We start from the raw sequence: 17087 nt of genomic DNA on the forward strand, positions 1-17087 counted from the left end.
TTAGATCTTCTAGATCTTCATACATGCAGGCCACAGAACTGAACCTAGATCTTAACCAGATGACCAACCCTCCTCTCAACTAGGTGACTTTTTCTTCATCACTTTTTAGATAAAAATCAGAACCTTCATTGATGTCACCAACTCTCAGAGACAGTAGCCTGAAGAAAAATTGCCAGCAAAACAGAAAGAAATTGGATTTTATGGAAAACAAAATTTTATTTAGACGCCAAAGCATGATGGATGTTCCAGCTAGACAGCACAACTCAAAACAATTGGTGGTGAGTTGGCTCAGAACATGTTACTGTGCGGATTAATGCAATACCATGTGATAGACTGGACTAAAATCAAGATGCAGTGTGATCCAATGGAATCTAGTGTGATATAATGTGATACAAGGTCCTTTGATAGAGTGAAACAGTGAACTTATGGCAGCAGCACACTCCTGGTAAAACAATACAAGGCATAGGAACGTAGGCCTAGAGAGACTTCTCAGGTCATCAAGTTCAATCCCGTGCTGTCGGGAACAGCTCCATCATACAGTTCTTATCCTAAACCATGCAGCGCACTGCACTATGACCCAATGAAATGGCTAACCACAATGCAATGCTGGGCAATGGTTCATTATCACCAGTGTTGGGCGAATTTTTTTTCAGGTGAAACTTCTTTCATTGAAAAATGCAGATTTGGGCTGACTGAAACATAGCAAATTCATATCATTTCTAGCAAATTGTTTAAATCAAAACAACAACCTTAAAAATCTCCCCAAATGTTGAAATTTTCATTTTGATATTTTTGAAATGAAATGTTTCAATTGTTTGGATTGAGATGACTTTGAGTTTCAGAATTTCCTTCAATTTTATTTTTAAAATGTTAAAAACATTTTAAAAAATACCCCCTGAAATTGGAACAAAGTGTTTTATTTCAAGCTGAACAAATTATTTTGTTTCACCTGAAATGATAGTTTTTAATTTTTGATTTGCCAGAAATTCTGAAAAATGTTGGTTCAGGTCCCCCCCAAATGATTTTTTTTTAAAGTCAGACTGGCCAGTGAACCCCCAAATCAGTTATTCACACAGCTCCACTCACAAGGCAAGTCAGTGCAACACAATGCCATGCAAAGGCTCGCTGCAATGTGAACAAATGCAATACAAAGCAGGGACCTTCACATGGTCACAGAACTTTCTGGAATTCAAACTGGACTTTCTCCTTTTTGTGCTGCTTGGCTGTTTGCGCCAACCTTCTCCTTTCCTCCCCCACCTACTCCTTACCTTGACTCCACCTCACACCTGCCTCGCTTCTCCCCTGCACTGTCCCCCTCACCTCCCGCCCTTTCAACCTCCCTGCACTTGTCTGTCATTTAGCTGATCCCCTCCTAATTAAACCCACCTTAAAAAAATTGCAGCACTAACGTGTCATTTGCCACCATCGTACCGTTCACTGTGCTGGCGCGTTCTACCCCTTCCCTCACCTTGCGTCTGTCTGTTGAGACTATAAACTGTTTCAGGCAGGGAACGGCTGCTACTCTGTGTTTGTGCAGCCCCTGGCACAATGGGACCCCATCCTTGGTTGGTCCTACAGAAAACCATAATAAACATGATTAATAATAATAAATGTAAGACAAATACATCTTCAGCAATTGAGATTTAGGTTCGATGTTAGGAAAAATCTTTCTAGCTCCCAGGGTCATTGTATTCTGGAATAGGCTTCCAAGGGAGATAGTGGTATCCCCGTCATTGAAGGTTTTGAAAAACAGGATGGACAAACACCTCTCAGCGACAGTCTAGATGTACTTGGTCCTGCCTCAGCCCAGGGGGCTGGACTTGATGACTTCTCGAGGTCCCTTCCAACCCTACATTTCTATGTTTCTATAGCTCTTGACAGCACAACACAGTATAAATTGGTGCACTACCAGGCAATGCAACAGGGTAGCATGAAAGAACACCATGTACAAGCAATGCAGTATGATGCAATAAGGCATGATGCCATGCTACAATGCAGCACTATGCAGTCCCTGGCAATGCAATGCAAATTCAGGAAAGCCAATGCAAAGCAAAACAATGCAGGCTATTGCAATGCAACAGAAAATAATGCAGGTGCATGTAAATCAATACAATGTTATAACATGTCGTTTGTACAAAAAGCCCCAAGACCTCAGAATATATGGCAATTACAGTAGCATGGGATGTGGGGCATTAAAGATTGTGAGTGTAACTGGCATGGGGGAAACAGCTTAGAATTTAGTCATGAGAGATCTGGGTTTGGAGTTGGCCTCAGACTGGAAGAGTGGAGTTTGGCTACGTATGTATTGGAAGATGTATGGGTTAGGTTCTTGTCAGGTTGGGTTGTGATTTTGTTGGGGGAGTAGCCGTGAACCTCCTAGGGATGGGTAGGGAATGCATTTGGATTGGATTCTTCCAGCATTGAGTGGGAGAATTTATTGAGGAAGAGCATTAGTTTGGAGTCTTTTAGGGTTGGGGCTTTGTTAGAAGAAACAGCATGGAGTTGGGTTCTTGTGGGGTTACGTGGGGAACTTGAGGGGTCAATACCATTGGATTAGGATCTTGTTGGGTAGAGTGGGGACCTCCTGGGGGGAATGGCCTTAGGCTGGGTTCCAGTGGGGTGCAGTGCGGGATCTGCAGCATTAGGTTCGGCTCTCAGGGGGTTGAGTGGAGAAACAGAACGAGGATGAATTCTTGCGAGGTTGGATAGCATGGAGTGGCTGTGAGCTGGCTTTTTCTGGATGCAGATTGTTGCAACTGCCTTCATCTCTGTCCTAGGACTGGGGGTATGTGTGTATTACCCTAGGAGGTCCCAGGGTCCTTGGCAACCTTGAATGGAGTGGGGTTTGTTTCCCACCTTAGAAGCCCTGTGAAAGATGGGGGGGGTGTATTGGGTCCCCAACCGTGACCCCCTAAGACTCTCAGGAGGGGTAGTACAGAATAAGATTTAGCAGCACAGAGGGGAGCTCAGGTAATTTTTTGAGGGGTTAGGGAGCTGATATGGTAAGGCTGAGAGAAGGAACAGAGAACTATCAAAAGAATCTTTTTGGGAGACGTCTTTACCCACTTTCTCTCCCTTAGCATGGAGTATGCATAGTTCTTGGCCTTCATAAAATGGGCGGGAACAGTGAAGGCCTTTCTTTGATGTTCTTTCTTCATGTGTCTCTGGAAGTAATGGGAGATCACCATGGCCAGATGATCTACCCTGTAGGTCAGGCCAGCCGCCATGGATAGGCAGGGAAATGGAAGTGGGCAAAAGAACTGCAAACAGAGGGGCAGATTGGACCCCATCCCTTCTTCTTCACTGTGTGGAGAGAGTGGTGCCTATTTCACCTGTGAAAACAGAGAGAGAGGGAGATATAAATAGATAGATAAATAGATAGAGGGTGTATATGTGGATAGATAGATAGATAGAGAGAGAAGATGTCTGGGGATAGATAGATAGATAGATAAATAGATAGATAGATAGATAGAGGGGGTGTATAGGGATAGACAGAGAGACAGACATTGTAGGCGGGTAGATGGATTGGTAGCTCTTTCTCAGCCAGCCCAGGTTCACCCATCCTCTCCTGGTTCATGCCCAAGCCCCCTTTTCACCTTGATGAAGGTGACGAATCCGCTGTAGAAGAGCGTGATGAGGAAGAGGGCGATGAAGGTGGAGACCGTGGTCCACACACATTGGGCATCGTCCAACTCACTGTAGTCATCCATGCTGTCGTCTCGGATGCTGCAGGGGTTGATGCCCAGGACGGAGCAGTGCCAGGACTCTGCCGAAAGACAGGAGGTGCCAGGGTCATTGGGGGATGGGGATATGACTGATAGGGAGGGACTCATTCAGTGCCACCTCTCCAATGCTAATGCTTCCAATAGGGCTCCTGTGTTAAGAGTAGCACAAGATGAGGGTCTCTCCCCTTCCCCATGTAGAGGTGACTCTGCAGACCCCAGATACCTCTAGGGAATAGGGTGTATCCCCCTGGGAAGATGATTCCACAGCTTCAGAGATCTCCCCAATTGGTTCTAGCGAATGTTCCCAACCTCTGTTCATTATTCCACCCTCCCCCAACTTTACTGTCCTCTACTTATAAGTCTCCCATCAAGGCAGTATACAAGACTTCATGGGTGAATGATGGGATACCAGGTTAGATGGACCAGTTGCCTGCTCTGATATAATAACTGCTACCTATCTAGAGTCTAAATGAGTATATCTATCTATCTATTCCCGTAGATTCTATGACCAGAAGGACCCATTATGATAATCTAACCTGACCTCCTGCATCACTCTTGTGTGTGAGTGCCTCACAACTATTCCTTGATGTAGGAATTCTAGACACATGGAGAATGCGGACTTGCCGAAGCCCCTGCAGCTTCTAATGGCTTTGAATGGAGCTGCAAACGTCTGAAACCCAGTCCATAAATAACTTGCCCAATGTCCCAAAGGCAACGCTGTGGCAGAGAGAGGAAAAGAACCCAGGAGTCCCAGCCCAATGACTTTACCACAAGCAAATCCTTCTTCCTTTAGTTATCCCATTAGTGTGGGATTTTCAAACTTTTCTAATGTCCTTGGATGTCCAATCCTCATAATGAATGGTAATTGGGTATCCATATATCCAAGACATCTTTGAAAATCTGCTTAAAAATAAGGGCTAGGGTCTTAAATATAATTAGGTGCTTAAAGAAATAGATTCATTTCAAGTGGAGTTAGCTGCCTACTCACCTAGACCCGGGTCCTCAAAGGTCTTTGAAATCAGTGGGAGTTAGGCACTGAAATACCTTTGAAAATCTGGTCCTGAGAGTAGGCAGTGGTGTAGTGGTAAACACCGAAATGAGTAAACTAACCTAACCTAAACTCCATATTCCCCAAGTGAGAAGGGAGTAAACTCAGTTTACCTGGGTTTACCCTTGACTAGGCTATTGATGATAGGTGTGTATAGTGTAACTGACACAACATGGCCTCAGTTTGTGACAGGCACCTCTAGACATTTCAATAATAATAATAATAATAATAATAATAATAATAATAATAATAATAATAATAATAATAATAATAATAATAAATAAATTCCTCTCCATCCTTTTGCATCATGTCCTCCAGATACTTGCAGGAGAAGAGGTAGGAGACCACAGATAAGAGCAAAATTCCCCATAGGTGTAGTTGGGTTAGTGCTTTAATAGGCTTGTGGAATGTACACAAAGAAGGCAGGTGAATGATGTCTTCATCTGGACTGAGTCAAAGGAAACAGACATAGGGAACAAGCAGAGGCCAGATTGGAAGGTGTGGGGGGCAGCCAACAGAGGAATCTTTAGGTTGAGGTGCAGAGTGGATTTTGGGGCACGAATGAAGCAGCTAAGGTGTGTTTTACCAGTCTGAACATTGACACTTCTTGCTATAATCCCTTCAGAGGAGAGGTGGGCGACTAGACAGCTGTAGGAAGTCCCCAGAATCCATCTGCTCCTGGACACCTCAAGCTTGCTGATCACTGAGCACTGCTGGCTGTTATGGTCACAGTTGTGGTTCTCGTCATCGGCCAGGATGTCGACCTCCGTCTGGGCTGTCTTCTCCTGCCACCAGATGGAGACCTCACCAGGGTAGAAGTCTTTGACGGCGCAGTGAAGAGTGAGGTTTTGGTTGCGGCAGATTTCCTCTGAGGATGGGGACAGAAGGTAGATGGTTGGAGCCTTCAAGGAACCTGCAGCATTGGAGGAGTGTGGTGGGGAGAGAGAGCACAAGAACGGCATAATTGAATATAAAGTATCATGGGTCAACAAAGTCATTCAAGGTGGCTTTGATTCCAAGGCACTAAGAAAGTGCTTACCAGATAAGGGGATCAATTCAAGGCTAATTTAGTATCCATTATTGGATGATAGCACTCCTTCTCTCTCCTGTTCACCCATATCTATCTATCTATCTATCTATCTATCTATCTATCTATCTATCTATCTATCTATCTATCTATCTATCTATCTATCTATCTATCTATCTATCTATCTATCTAATATTGGCACCCATCACTGCAGTATCTGAGGCCTGGATGCACAAAGGAACTTAGGAATTACAGTGTTTAAGCCTACAATCTATCCCTATCTAGTTCCTTATCACCAACCCTAAACCTACAGTCCATTCCCCAGCAGGTGCAGGGCTCTCCCTGACAGTCCATCCCCATCTTGCCCTCTAAAATTAGCCCTAACCTTAAAATCTATTCCTAGCTAGTGTCCTAACTTTAACCCTAACCCTACAGTCCATCCCAGCTAAGTGAACGTTCCCATGGGCTAGTCTCCTGTGTGACTTTGGATAGCTCCAGTTAATCCAGGGTCCTTCTGGGATGGTCAGGACAGAGGACCTTTCCCCTAAGTCCTCACCATTCTTTGGGCTGATGCCCAGCACATTCTCCGCCAGGTCACTCTTGATCTGGCATCTGACCGTCTCGGTGGAGTTCCATTCACTCAGGTTGACCTGCAGCCAACTTTGCAGCCAGGTGCTGCCGTTGAGTTGCTCCATCCTCACGGCTCCCAGGTCCACCAGCTCACCGTCCATTGTCCAGTTGATACTGGCATTGGCCAGGGAGGTCTTGCACATCACAGAAGCTGACTTGTTCATGAAAAGCTCTTTCAAAGATGGGGGCTGGATGTAGGCAGATGGCAATGCTGGTTCCCGGCAGCCTGTGGAGTCAATCATCGAGGACGTGGTCACACATAACGCTACCTGTCCAGTCACTGGGGGATTTTCGGATTATGGGTCCTTAAAGTTTAGAGCCTAGGGCATGTCTTTCTGAGCTGCTCAGCTTCTGCTGGCCTGGTGTGTCACACATTCATAGATTCATAGATATAAGGCCAGAAGGGACCACTGTGATCATCTAGTCTGACCTCTGGCATAACACTGGCCAGAGAACTTCCCTGAGCTACTCGCTGCATGAACTAGAGTAGATCATTTCGAAAAACATCCTGTTTTGATCTAAAAATTGCCAGTCATGGAGAATCCATATCCTATGGGTAACTTTTTCCGATGCTTAATTACTCACAATGTGCACCTTATTTCCAGTCTGAATTTGTCTAGCTTCAACTTCCAGCCATTTTGATTTTGCTCTACCTTTGTCTACTAAATTTAGAGCCCTCTATTATCAATTTTTTCCATCTGTAGCTATTTATGAATTGTGATTAAGTCACCCATTAATAGGGCCCTACAAAATTCATGGCTGTGAAAAATACATCTCAGACCATGAAATCTGGTCTCCCCCGTGAAATCTGGTCTTTTGTGTACTTTTACCTACACTATACTCTAGGGTAAAAGTATAGAAAAGTACATAGTGCTTCTCAAACTAGGGATCCTGACCCAAAAGAGACTGCAAAGCTATTGTAGGGGGGTTGAGGTATTGCCACTCTTACTTCGGCCTTGCCTTCAGAGCTGGGCGTCTGGACAGCTGCTTTCTGGCTGCCCAGCTCTGAAGGAAGGGCAGAAGCAATCCTGTGAACGCCTCTTGGGTTGGGACCCCAAGTTTGAGAAATGCTCACTTAAGGGCTTTACGTGGTTATGTTTTGCTGTTTTTAAATACATATTCATCCTTTGTTACAACAGCATGAAATTTAAGGTTTAAATATTTGAAACCTCAAAATTTAAGATTTTAAAAATTCTATGATGGTGAAATTTACAAAGATGGACTGAATTTGGTAGAGCCCTACCCATTAACCTTCTCTTGTCAAGATAAATAGAATAAACATCACTAATTCTTTAATCATTCTTGTGGTCTTCTCTGAAACTGAGAAGTGAAGGCTGATCATTGAGAATTGACTTTGCTATCCAACAACTAATAGCTAAGATCTGATAGATGATAACTGAGAATGGACTTTTAATACTTGGCAATTCATAACTAAGAATTGATAAATGATGACTGAGAATTGATTTTCATCAATTCAATGATTGATAATCGAGAATCGACTTTTGGTAAGTGAGACCTGACATAAGAGTACTGACGGATGATAATTGCAAGATGACTGCTGATGCTGGACAATTCATGACTGAGAACTGACAAACAATCTTTGTCGATGACATGCATATGGAAAAATTAGGGGAATATTCCTAGACCTAAAGGAAGAAATGAGATGAAAGTTGAAAAAGGGGCAGCCTTCATGAACATGAGTCTGGGCATTGTTGAAAAGGGGATAATGACAGGAAGCTGTGGCCAGAGAAAAGACACCCAAGAAGGAGGAAGAGATTTTGGACACACAACTTCCATAAATGTCACCTCAATCCCCTAGGGAGCATGGACTGTCTCAGCCTGTGGAGCTAAATCCTGCTCAGTGCTTACCAGTAGAGTGCAGCACCGTCTTCAGGATCATCTTAGTGGAGCTATGGGTCACAGTGCAGGTGTAGGGCTTCAGCGTGCTCCTCTCAGCCGCTCTGAACACCAGCTGACAGCTCTGCTGGAACCTCCCATCGCCCAGGGCCGTCGGAGAGGAGGGAAAGCTGCAGCTGAGCTGCTGATTGTTGACAGTCCATTGCATGTCTAGGTGCTTTGGGTAGAAGCCAGTGGCAAAGCAGGTCAGATTCTCATGCCCACCTATGTCTGGTGTGTGGAAGACTGTGACTGTTGGGGGAGATGTCTCCAGGAAATCTGAAACAAAGGGGTGGCTTTTTGTTGCAATTTAGTTCATGCAGAAGCAGGGGGGGGAGGATGCTGAAGGTGTTGGGGAAGCTAGAAAGCTGAAGAGAAGGTAAGCTCTAGTTACACCTAGAAATGTGGGTGTTGTGTAGAAGGAAAAGGCCAGGATGGTGAAGGATTTAGCTTCAGTGGAAATATCTAACCACCAAGCTCTTCAGATGCAAACGCTGAAAGTGCAGACCATGCTGCCCTATGGCTTTGGGGGATTATCATAATAATGTGGTGATACTTAGGTTGCAATACAAATGCTCCATAGTCACACCCAATTGCATCATGTCATGTTGCAACGCAAATGCTGAGTCGTGACACAATGGTATCATGCTATGATGCAATGCAAACCATAGGTGGTGGCAAGAGAACTGTCTCAGGTCATGCTACAATGCAGATGCTGCTATGCAACTAGGTCATGCCAAGGTGTGATGCAAACACTATGTCATGAAGCAACTGCATGGTGTTGAGTTGCTGTGCCAACACACATAAGTAAACCGTGACACAATTTTTCCATCATATTGTATCAAGAGGCAGTGCAAATACTGAATCAAGGTGCATTCATGCCATGCTGCGATGCAGTACAAACACTGTTCCATGATACAACTGCATCATGTTGAGATGCAGCATCAGTGCATCCTGGCTCTTCTTTATTTTGTCACAGCCAGATGTCAACATTTCACAACACAGCATCAAGACAACAGGTCATGGCATCCTGAATAACCACGGTCATGACAGAACACTGTCAGGTTACAGCAAAACATTAACAAAAGTATAATCCTAGCAGGCCAAAATATCAGCATCTCTTGAGAAGACATCATACAACAAAGAAAAATCAACATATCACTATAGTGCAGTATACAATAAATCACCAGAAATTACCACCAAGTCGTGGTGAGACACCATCCCATGACGAAAAGACATCACAACTCATGTCTATGTATCACTACATAATGAAAAAATAGCAATGTCATGACAAAATATCATGAAGTGACAAAGTAAGATCTAACTGTGACATAATAACAACACGTCATGACAAAGTGTGTCCTGATAGTGTGTCACGTTTCCATGCAGCATAAAGCATGCCATGCTGGTGTGCAATTACTCTGTGCCATAAAGCCACCATGTCGCAACACAGCTACATCACATAGCAACACCACAATGCAGGGTTGTGACGCTAGACATCACCATATCATGACAAGAAATCACTAGATCACAATACTGCGCCCTCATATCCCTCCACAGTATCATCAGACTGTGATAAAAGTCATTATTGAATTGTTCCTTCTAGTTGATTTCCCCAGAGGGGGCACCCAGTCCTAGTTTTAGAAAGCCTGAGAAATGGGTTCTCCCTTCCCTTAGGGAAAATGGTTCCACAGACTTGCAGAGCTCACCAACTCTTCCACTGCTAGGGAATTCTTTCTGGCATCTAGACTCACCTAACACAGTCCTGCTGGTGCAGTGCATAGACGGCAAGAAATCATGCCCTATCATGCAGGTATATACAACCCCACTTTCCCACTGAGACCCTGGGTTTTTCAGGTAGCTTTGGGAATTCCTCTCTTCAGCCACTGAGGGCAGAGTAATGTATCCAGAGGGCTCGATGCTGTGGTTGTCCCTTTTCCATTCGATGAGCAATTCGGATGGGAAGAAACCAGAGACCTCTCAGGTAAGCCATACCTCAGCATTGGGGCTGGGTCGTACTGGCGATGGGAGAAGGAGGGATATAGAAGGAGCCTTGGCTATGCTGGCACCTGTATGGAGGGGAAGCGCAATGTGAATTTATCAAGAATGACTTGAAACCCTGAAGTCAATGGAGTTGGGGAATTGGATATGGACATCTCCCCTCTAGGTGGCTCTGATCAGCCTCAGGGCAGGGAATTGGCTGGCTCAGGGGTAGGGAATGAGACATGGGGTCTTTCCCCTCTTGGGGGTCCCATCTCTGATCCAGATCCAAGTAGGGGACATTAGATGGCTTATTTGCCAGCTCTGTACTAGAGAGTGCTGTGCTACAGGATTTGGGGTGTTGGACTCTCTCTCGCTATCCTTTCCTATTGGTTGTCATCTACCTATCTGTTCTTCCTCTTCTCTGTTTATCTCCATAAACATCCATCCATCCATCCATCCATCCACATCCATCCGCCCATCCATGATTGCATCTCTCTCTCTCTGGGCCTTATGGTACCAGACCCCTTTCTGAAGGTGGCTGTATTTCAGTAAGGAGTGGGAGGTGTCCAGGTCCCTACCCCCTATAAAGCATTAGGCAAAGTCACTGATTATTGTTTGAGTCTCTTCTCCTTCTCTCACCCCTGAGCTTCTGGATGGTCTTCTCCATGCCCTGGAACAGCGAGCAGGGATGAGTCACTCTACAGAGAATGCTGCTCCCAGAGGCCCAGGTTTCCCTGGGGATGGCTAGGTGGCTCAGGAGACTCTGGGTATGGTTGCTGTGTTTTTTGGCTTCTCCCACGGTGCACTTGCAGTCCAGATGGCACTGTCCAGCTCCCTGGTGAGTTTTGCTTGGCCCAGGTCATAGCCCACTGCCAGGCAAGTCAGGAGGGCTTTGCCTCGAGTGAGCAAGGCTTGCAGGGATGGCTTGAGGAGCTACAGGTTGGGCAGGGGGATGCTCCCCTGACAGGCTGGAGTGGAGAAGAAAGGTAGATATGTCTTTCACATGGTGTGGCAGTGGGGAGAGGCTGCAGGGAGGGATGGGATGGGATAGAGGTTGAGGAAGCTGCTCGGGGTAGGGTGAGGGGTGCAGAGCAGAAGCAGGGCAGCGTCAGGGGGACAGGGATGCCAGGGGGAGCAGTGAGGGGTTTGTGGAGCAGGGAAAGGTAGACCAGGCCTGATCCAGATGGGGTAGGGGGTGCAAAGTGGGAAGGGATGGGGGGATCAGGGTGGAGAGTAGAGGGGGCTGCAGAGATGAGGGAGTGGGGGAGCAAGAAGGGGAAATGGGGTCAGGGAGTGGAGGGGGAGGAGGTAGGGGGAAGGCAAGGGGCCAAGGGAGCATTAGGGGAGCTGACTCACCTGCACACTTGCTGATAGTACTGAGCTGGGGGCTACCGGTCCAAGGGTGGGTCACATGGCAGCTGTACTCCCCCGGCTCGTCCCACTCTGCCTGGGACATCGTCAGGTTGCTGAAGGAGCTGAATCTTCCATCTTTCCCCTGGAGGAGTCTGAGCTGGGTGCCCTCTCTCTCCTTCCCACCTGCCTGCCAGGTCAGCTGCAGGCCCCCGGGGTAGTAGCCGCTGGTGGAACAGAGCAAGGTGACAGTGTCACTTGCTCCTGGGCTTGGGCAGGGGGGCAGGATGTGAAGTGTCACTGTGGGGGCACTGGGGAGCATCCAGGCTTCAGGGAGAAACAGAGTCACAAGGGGGTGCTGACAGAAACCCTCCAGAATCATTGATCTGTCTGTCTGTCCATCTCTCTAGCTATCTACCCCCACACAGCTCATCTCTCTCTTTCTCTCCATCCATCCATCCATCCATCCATCCATCCATCCATCCATCCATCCATCCATCCAATGATTCCCATCCCCTTCTACTCCAGATGAAAGAAAAATTGCCATGCTGGAACGAACCCATTAGCGTGTTTAGTTTGGTATCCGAGCCTCGCTGCCATATGTGTAAGACTATGTGGATATGTAGCGCAACACCCCAACATCCCATCCATGATTGGTCCGTCCGTTCCTGTATCATCTCTCCCTGATGCTCTGAATAAGCCAGCTGGTACATTTAGGCCTTTATCACATTGCCAGGAAAATAAATATTGCTGCTACAGTAGATCATTCTATAGTTCACCTTTGCTGATGGTCTTCTTGGTCACCTTTTGCTCTGGCTCTGTATGCTGCTCCTCAGGACTGTAACTTGCCTCTTCCCATTTGTCCATAGTTGTTTCAAAGTGGTGGCTAGCTCTGTATGGACCATCCTCCATCCTTCACTCACTTTCAAGGTGTGGTTTTCCTTGCCTCTTGATTGTCGCTCCTTTGGGCCTGTGGTCATACGCAATACACTTCAATGTCACAATTTTCTTCTCCAGGTCTATGGACTGCAGGAGTTCAACCGTGGGTCTTTGTAGATTGGTCGAGGCTGCAAAGAAACCAGAGCATAATCTGATAGCAGCCAGGCTGCTCAAAAGGGAAAATCAAGTAGATATATATAGACAAAGTAGGAAAGGGCTGACTTACCTGCATGGAGTGACAGCAGTCCCTCAGGAGGGTTTGCGACAGAAAAGAAGGGGTTGTCTTCATGAGGCAACATGCAGGAGCATCAAGGAAAGTGGGCAAGAGAGAAACTCACGCAGGTTCCTGGAGTGGCACAGTCACCAACAAATCCAAAATGTGCACGGGTGTGTGGACCTACTGAGTTGAATGGAAGCATCTCCATTCAGTTGTGTGGGGCATTTGGAGTTGCTGCCTTTGAAGTGCAGCCTAGAGGCTGATGTCTGCTCTATCGAACATTGTTGAGATTAGCATTGTAAAGTAGATGCTGCAGGAGTTGAGATTCCACCTTCACATGGATGCCCAAGCCCCACAGTGGGGCAATGGAGCTGAGGGGTTTCTTTCCTGTGCTTGCATGCACTCATCAGCTTCTGAATCTGATACAGAATCTGCTCCACTCCAGCTCACATTTCCCTTGAGCACAGATTTTAATTGGGTGTCTGTCATGGCTGCAGATCCATGAAGGCATTTCCAATATGCCAACAACAAATTGGAGGAATAAGAAGGGACCATAAGGACAAAATTGTGAATCTTCCACCATGAGAATCCATGTCTAACTGTGAAGCAAACAACTCCTAGGGGGATCCATGGTTAAGAAGGAAAGAAATTTTTCTGTGAACCACCTCCCAGCCATGAAAGACCTCTGTGAACTTTCCCCAAGAGCAAGAGTGTCCATCCCAATGTCTTGGGCAAATCACAGCCCAATGAGATTACATTCTGCTCCTGCCCTGAAATTCTCTCTTGCAATTAGGACAGTTTTCCTGCACTTCCTTTACTGGTGATGGGGTCCGTGAGGCTGTGGAATCAACTACTCACGGGGTGAGTTGGGATTCCCATTGCTTGGAGAATTTCAGACTGGATAATGCCTTGGAGGAAAATGGAAATTTCCTGCCCTGGAGTGGAGGGGACATTCCCTACCCAGCTCGGGTTGCAATAAATCATGCAGTTCTTGTTTCACCAAATATGGCACCATAATGGAGATAGAAATCCTTCATTGCCACCTTCCTCACCAGGGCTCACATGGAGTCATGCAGCTGTTCATGCCATTGGTTGGGGTAAGAAAGTGTGTGGACATCCCCAAATTAACACCTGCCCCTGAGAATCCACTTACCGAGGGACACCTTTTCCACAACCTTCTTGGGCTCTTCCATGGCTGGGTGATGCACCACGCAGGTGTAATTTACTGCTCCTACACTTTTGTCAACCTTCAGGATGCTGTAGGCAGAGAAAGTGCCACTTCCTGACACAGGGCCATTATTGTAACTCGACTTGAGTTCTGGGGAGTTGTTCTTCAACCATGAGATGCTGATCTCTGCTGGGTAAAAGCCGCTAGCTTCACAGATGAGAGTCAAGGAGACTCTATTCCCGGAGATGTCTTCGTGGTAGGCTCGGGAGATGGTGACTGAGGGCTCCTTCTTCCTGATGCCTAAATGAAAAGGAAGAGGGGTAAGAGAAGAATAAGACTTGCTTTGGATGTCTAAGTTAAGGACTTAGCTCCAGCAGCTATCACTGTGTGAAGGGGCCAGGGAGGGTTGTTCAGGGTATGTGTGAAGCTAGACCAGGCAAAATAAAAACCCAACCACTGAGCATCATCTCCCTTGAAACTCAGAGAGCCTGGACCTTCACCCAAACATTCAAATGAAGTCCTGAGCTTTCCCCTCATCCTTAAATGGAAACAACTTAACATCATCTCTTCTTGGTCTGCATCACCGTCATCATATTCATCTTCTTTACCACCATTGTCTTCATAATCACTTCCTTCCTCTTTATCTTCATCTTCTCCAGCATTATAACGTTCTTTCTCTTTTTTTCCTTCAACATCTTAATTTCCTTCTTCATTGTTATTGACATCATCTTCATCATCCTCCCAATCTTTATCCTCAGCTTGGTTTTTCAGTAATGGAAATAGACACAGGGCTTTGAGCTATTTCTGCATCCCAATACTGAACCCTCACCCCAAACCTTGAACACACTATCGCTTCTTCACCCCAAGTCTCCACCATGCATCATCATGACATTCAGTCACCAACCCAATTTCTCACTCCGATGGAGCGTCTTCCCTCCTTCAAACACTCACAGCAAAATTCAACACAATTGAGATTTTCAAAGGCTGGCTAAGGGATTTGAGACCTTGGGTATTTCAATGGGATTTGGGCATTTAACTTCACTGGACACTCTGAGAGATTCTCACCAGAAACATCCCTGAAAGGCCTGATGGTGGTCGACAAACACCAGCGTGATTTCCAGAGGTAAGAAGTACATATGCACATCAGATCAGAGTCACAAATAGGACACTGAGTCCCTAACAGGCCACATCCCTGTTTCCCAGGGAGATGAGGGAAAGAAATTCTTGGAGGAGCTGGAATTCAGTGATAAGAAGACAGTGAGTACTGGGAAAACCTCTCACTGGATATTAATGGTGATCCCCTGAATGAGAGATTCACAGGGGAAATATTAATTACGGCTGAAACACAGTCCTGTGCTGAGGGCCTAGGCTCCGCTAAAGTCCTATTTGGGGGATTAACTGGGACATAAAGGCTGCTTAGGACGTGTGTGGGGTGAGTTTTACCCTCTAATTCCAATTCACAGTGACTGGAGTTTGCCTTTCCCTTTGAGATGCCAAGGCTCCTCACCTGTATTGCTCATGGTTATGTCCTGCGTTAGTTCTCCAGAACAGGGTGTGGTCACTTTGCAGGTAAATTGGGTGCCTTGTCCCCATTGTGCCAGCGACACAGGGTGAGAACTGAGCAGGCTGGTGGTCCCGTTGCTGTTCTTCTTGGGGGGTTCTGTCTTTGCCGCAGAGCTGACTTGCCCATTCACTTTCCATGCGATTCTGCTGGCTGCTAAGTCATAGCCCAGAACTAGACAGGTAACATGACCAGAATTTTTGATGACGTCTTCATAGGAGGGTTTGGTTAAGTAGATGGTTGGGTCAAGTGAGCTTCTGAGGCAGGCTGAGAAATGCAAAGAGATGTCATTGACCAGTTCAAATAATGTGGAAAGGCAGAAAAAGATGATTGAAATCTAATTTAATCTAATCTATCCCTCCATCTCCAGCAGAACACTCCTAGTGTCCCTCCCATCCAGCCAGCCCTGGTATCTCTTTCTCTTCCCATCCACCTATAGCACCAGTTTCTCTATGGCACTCCTATGTCTTCCATCACATTGGGGTCTAGGTGAAGTCCCACCTACCCTTAGGCAGGGCTGGTTTCTCAGTAACTCTCCACCGCACCTCCCCGCCATGCACGGGCCCAGCCCCTCACCCAAGCACTTGCTGGTGTTGTGCATGGAGAGCTCTGCTCCCACTGCTGGGTGGGTCACTTGGCAGGTGTAGACGTCCCCCTTCTCCCAGCTCTGCTTGGTGACGTTCATGCGGCTCTGCCCCATGTAGAAACCATCTGTGCCCATTGCAAAGGAAAAGGCCGGGGTGGGGGGGCTGCTCTCCTTTCCATTCACCAGCCATTTCACGTTGGCTTTGTTGGGTTTGAAGCTCAGGAGGAGGCAAACCAGCTCCAGCTGGCTCTCCGTGGAGCTCTCCTCGCAGGTGGGCACCAGGAGGTGAACCTCGGGTGGCTTTGTCAAACCACACCCTGAGAGCAGAGAGAGGGGAAAACACAGTCCAGTGTCACTCTCTGTAGATCCCCAGCCCCCTTCCAGAGAGAGAGATAACTCTACAGTCCTCTCAGCACGAGTAACACCAGCCTTGTTGTGGTACATTTACACTGAGTACTTTAATCAGCCTCCAAGGCTGAGATTTTTCACAGTCCTGTAAGGGATTAAAACAAATGGGAACAGGGCCCTTAAATATTCTAGGCAAATGTTAAAAGCCTCCAGGCATTCTTCCTGCACGTGCTGCATGGAGTGTGTTCTCCCTGGTAAACAGCTGGGACAAAGCTGGAACTTGAGCTGTGTTTGTTTATTTGAACATGTTTCCCTCAATTAATGTCCCCTATTTAAGGGGGACCATGGCGCTGTACAGCATGACATGGCATCAGAAGAAAACCTGGGAGAGGACTGACTGTGTCTGACTACGGATAAAGGGTCAAATTCTCAGCTGATGTAAGTCAGCTCAGTGCCACTGACTTCAGAGGAGATCAGTTGATTTATACCCGTTGAAGTTCAGACCCCAGAATGCCTAGGGTTGTGGCTCTGGGCTTGTATCCATTTCAAAATATGCCTCAGAACAGCCAGAGTGCAAGGAACACACCCCGCTCCATGACAAAGGTGTAA

General features: G+C 46.6%; 1 protein-coding gene and 1 gene segment (V, D, J or C); both read right to left on the reverse strand.

Moving 5' to 3' along the window:
* Positions 1-2276: 2276 nt before the first annotated feature.
* Positions 2277-17087, reverse strand: part of LOC115642209 — a 440558-nt gene continuing 425747 nt past the window's right edge. Inside the window, exons 11-18 of the mRNA XM_030545694.1 lie at positions 16121-16447; positions 15491-15811; positions 13969-14283; positions 8300-8605; positions 6357-6656; positions 5360-5686; positions 3597-3766; positions 2277-3332 (exon numbers count right to left, since the gene is read on the reverse strand). Coding sequence (XP_030401554.1) covers positions 3324-3332; positions 3597-3766; positions 5360-5686; positions 6357-6656; positions 8300-8605; positions 13969-14283; positions 15491-15811; positions 16121-16447 — 2075 coding nt within the window. The 3' untranslated portion in view covers positions 2277-3323. The remainder of the gene's footprint in view (positions 3333-3596; positions 3767-5359; positions 5687-6356; positions 6657-8299; positions 8606-13968; positions 14284-15490; positions 15812-16120; positions 16448-17087) is intronic.
* LOC115642348 lies at positions 10866-12093 on the reverse strand. The segment is given in 2 exon segments: positions 10866-11277; positions 11666-12093. Coding segments are annotated over 2 exon segments (411 nt in total).

The sequence above is a fragment of the Gopherus evgoodei genome, unplaced genomic scaffold (genome assembly GCF_007399415.2).
Source record: "Gopherus evgoodei ecotype Sinaloan lineage unplaced genomic scaffold, rGopEvg1_v1.p scaffold_39_arrow_ctg1, whole genome shotgun sequence".
Classification (NCBI taxonomy): domain Eukaryota; kingdom Metazoa; phylum Chordata; order Testudines; family Testudinidae; genus Gopherus; species Gopherus evgoodei.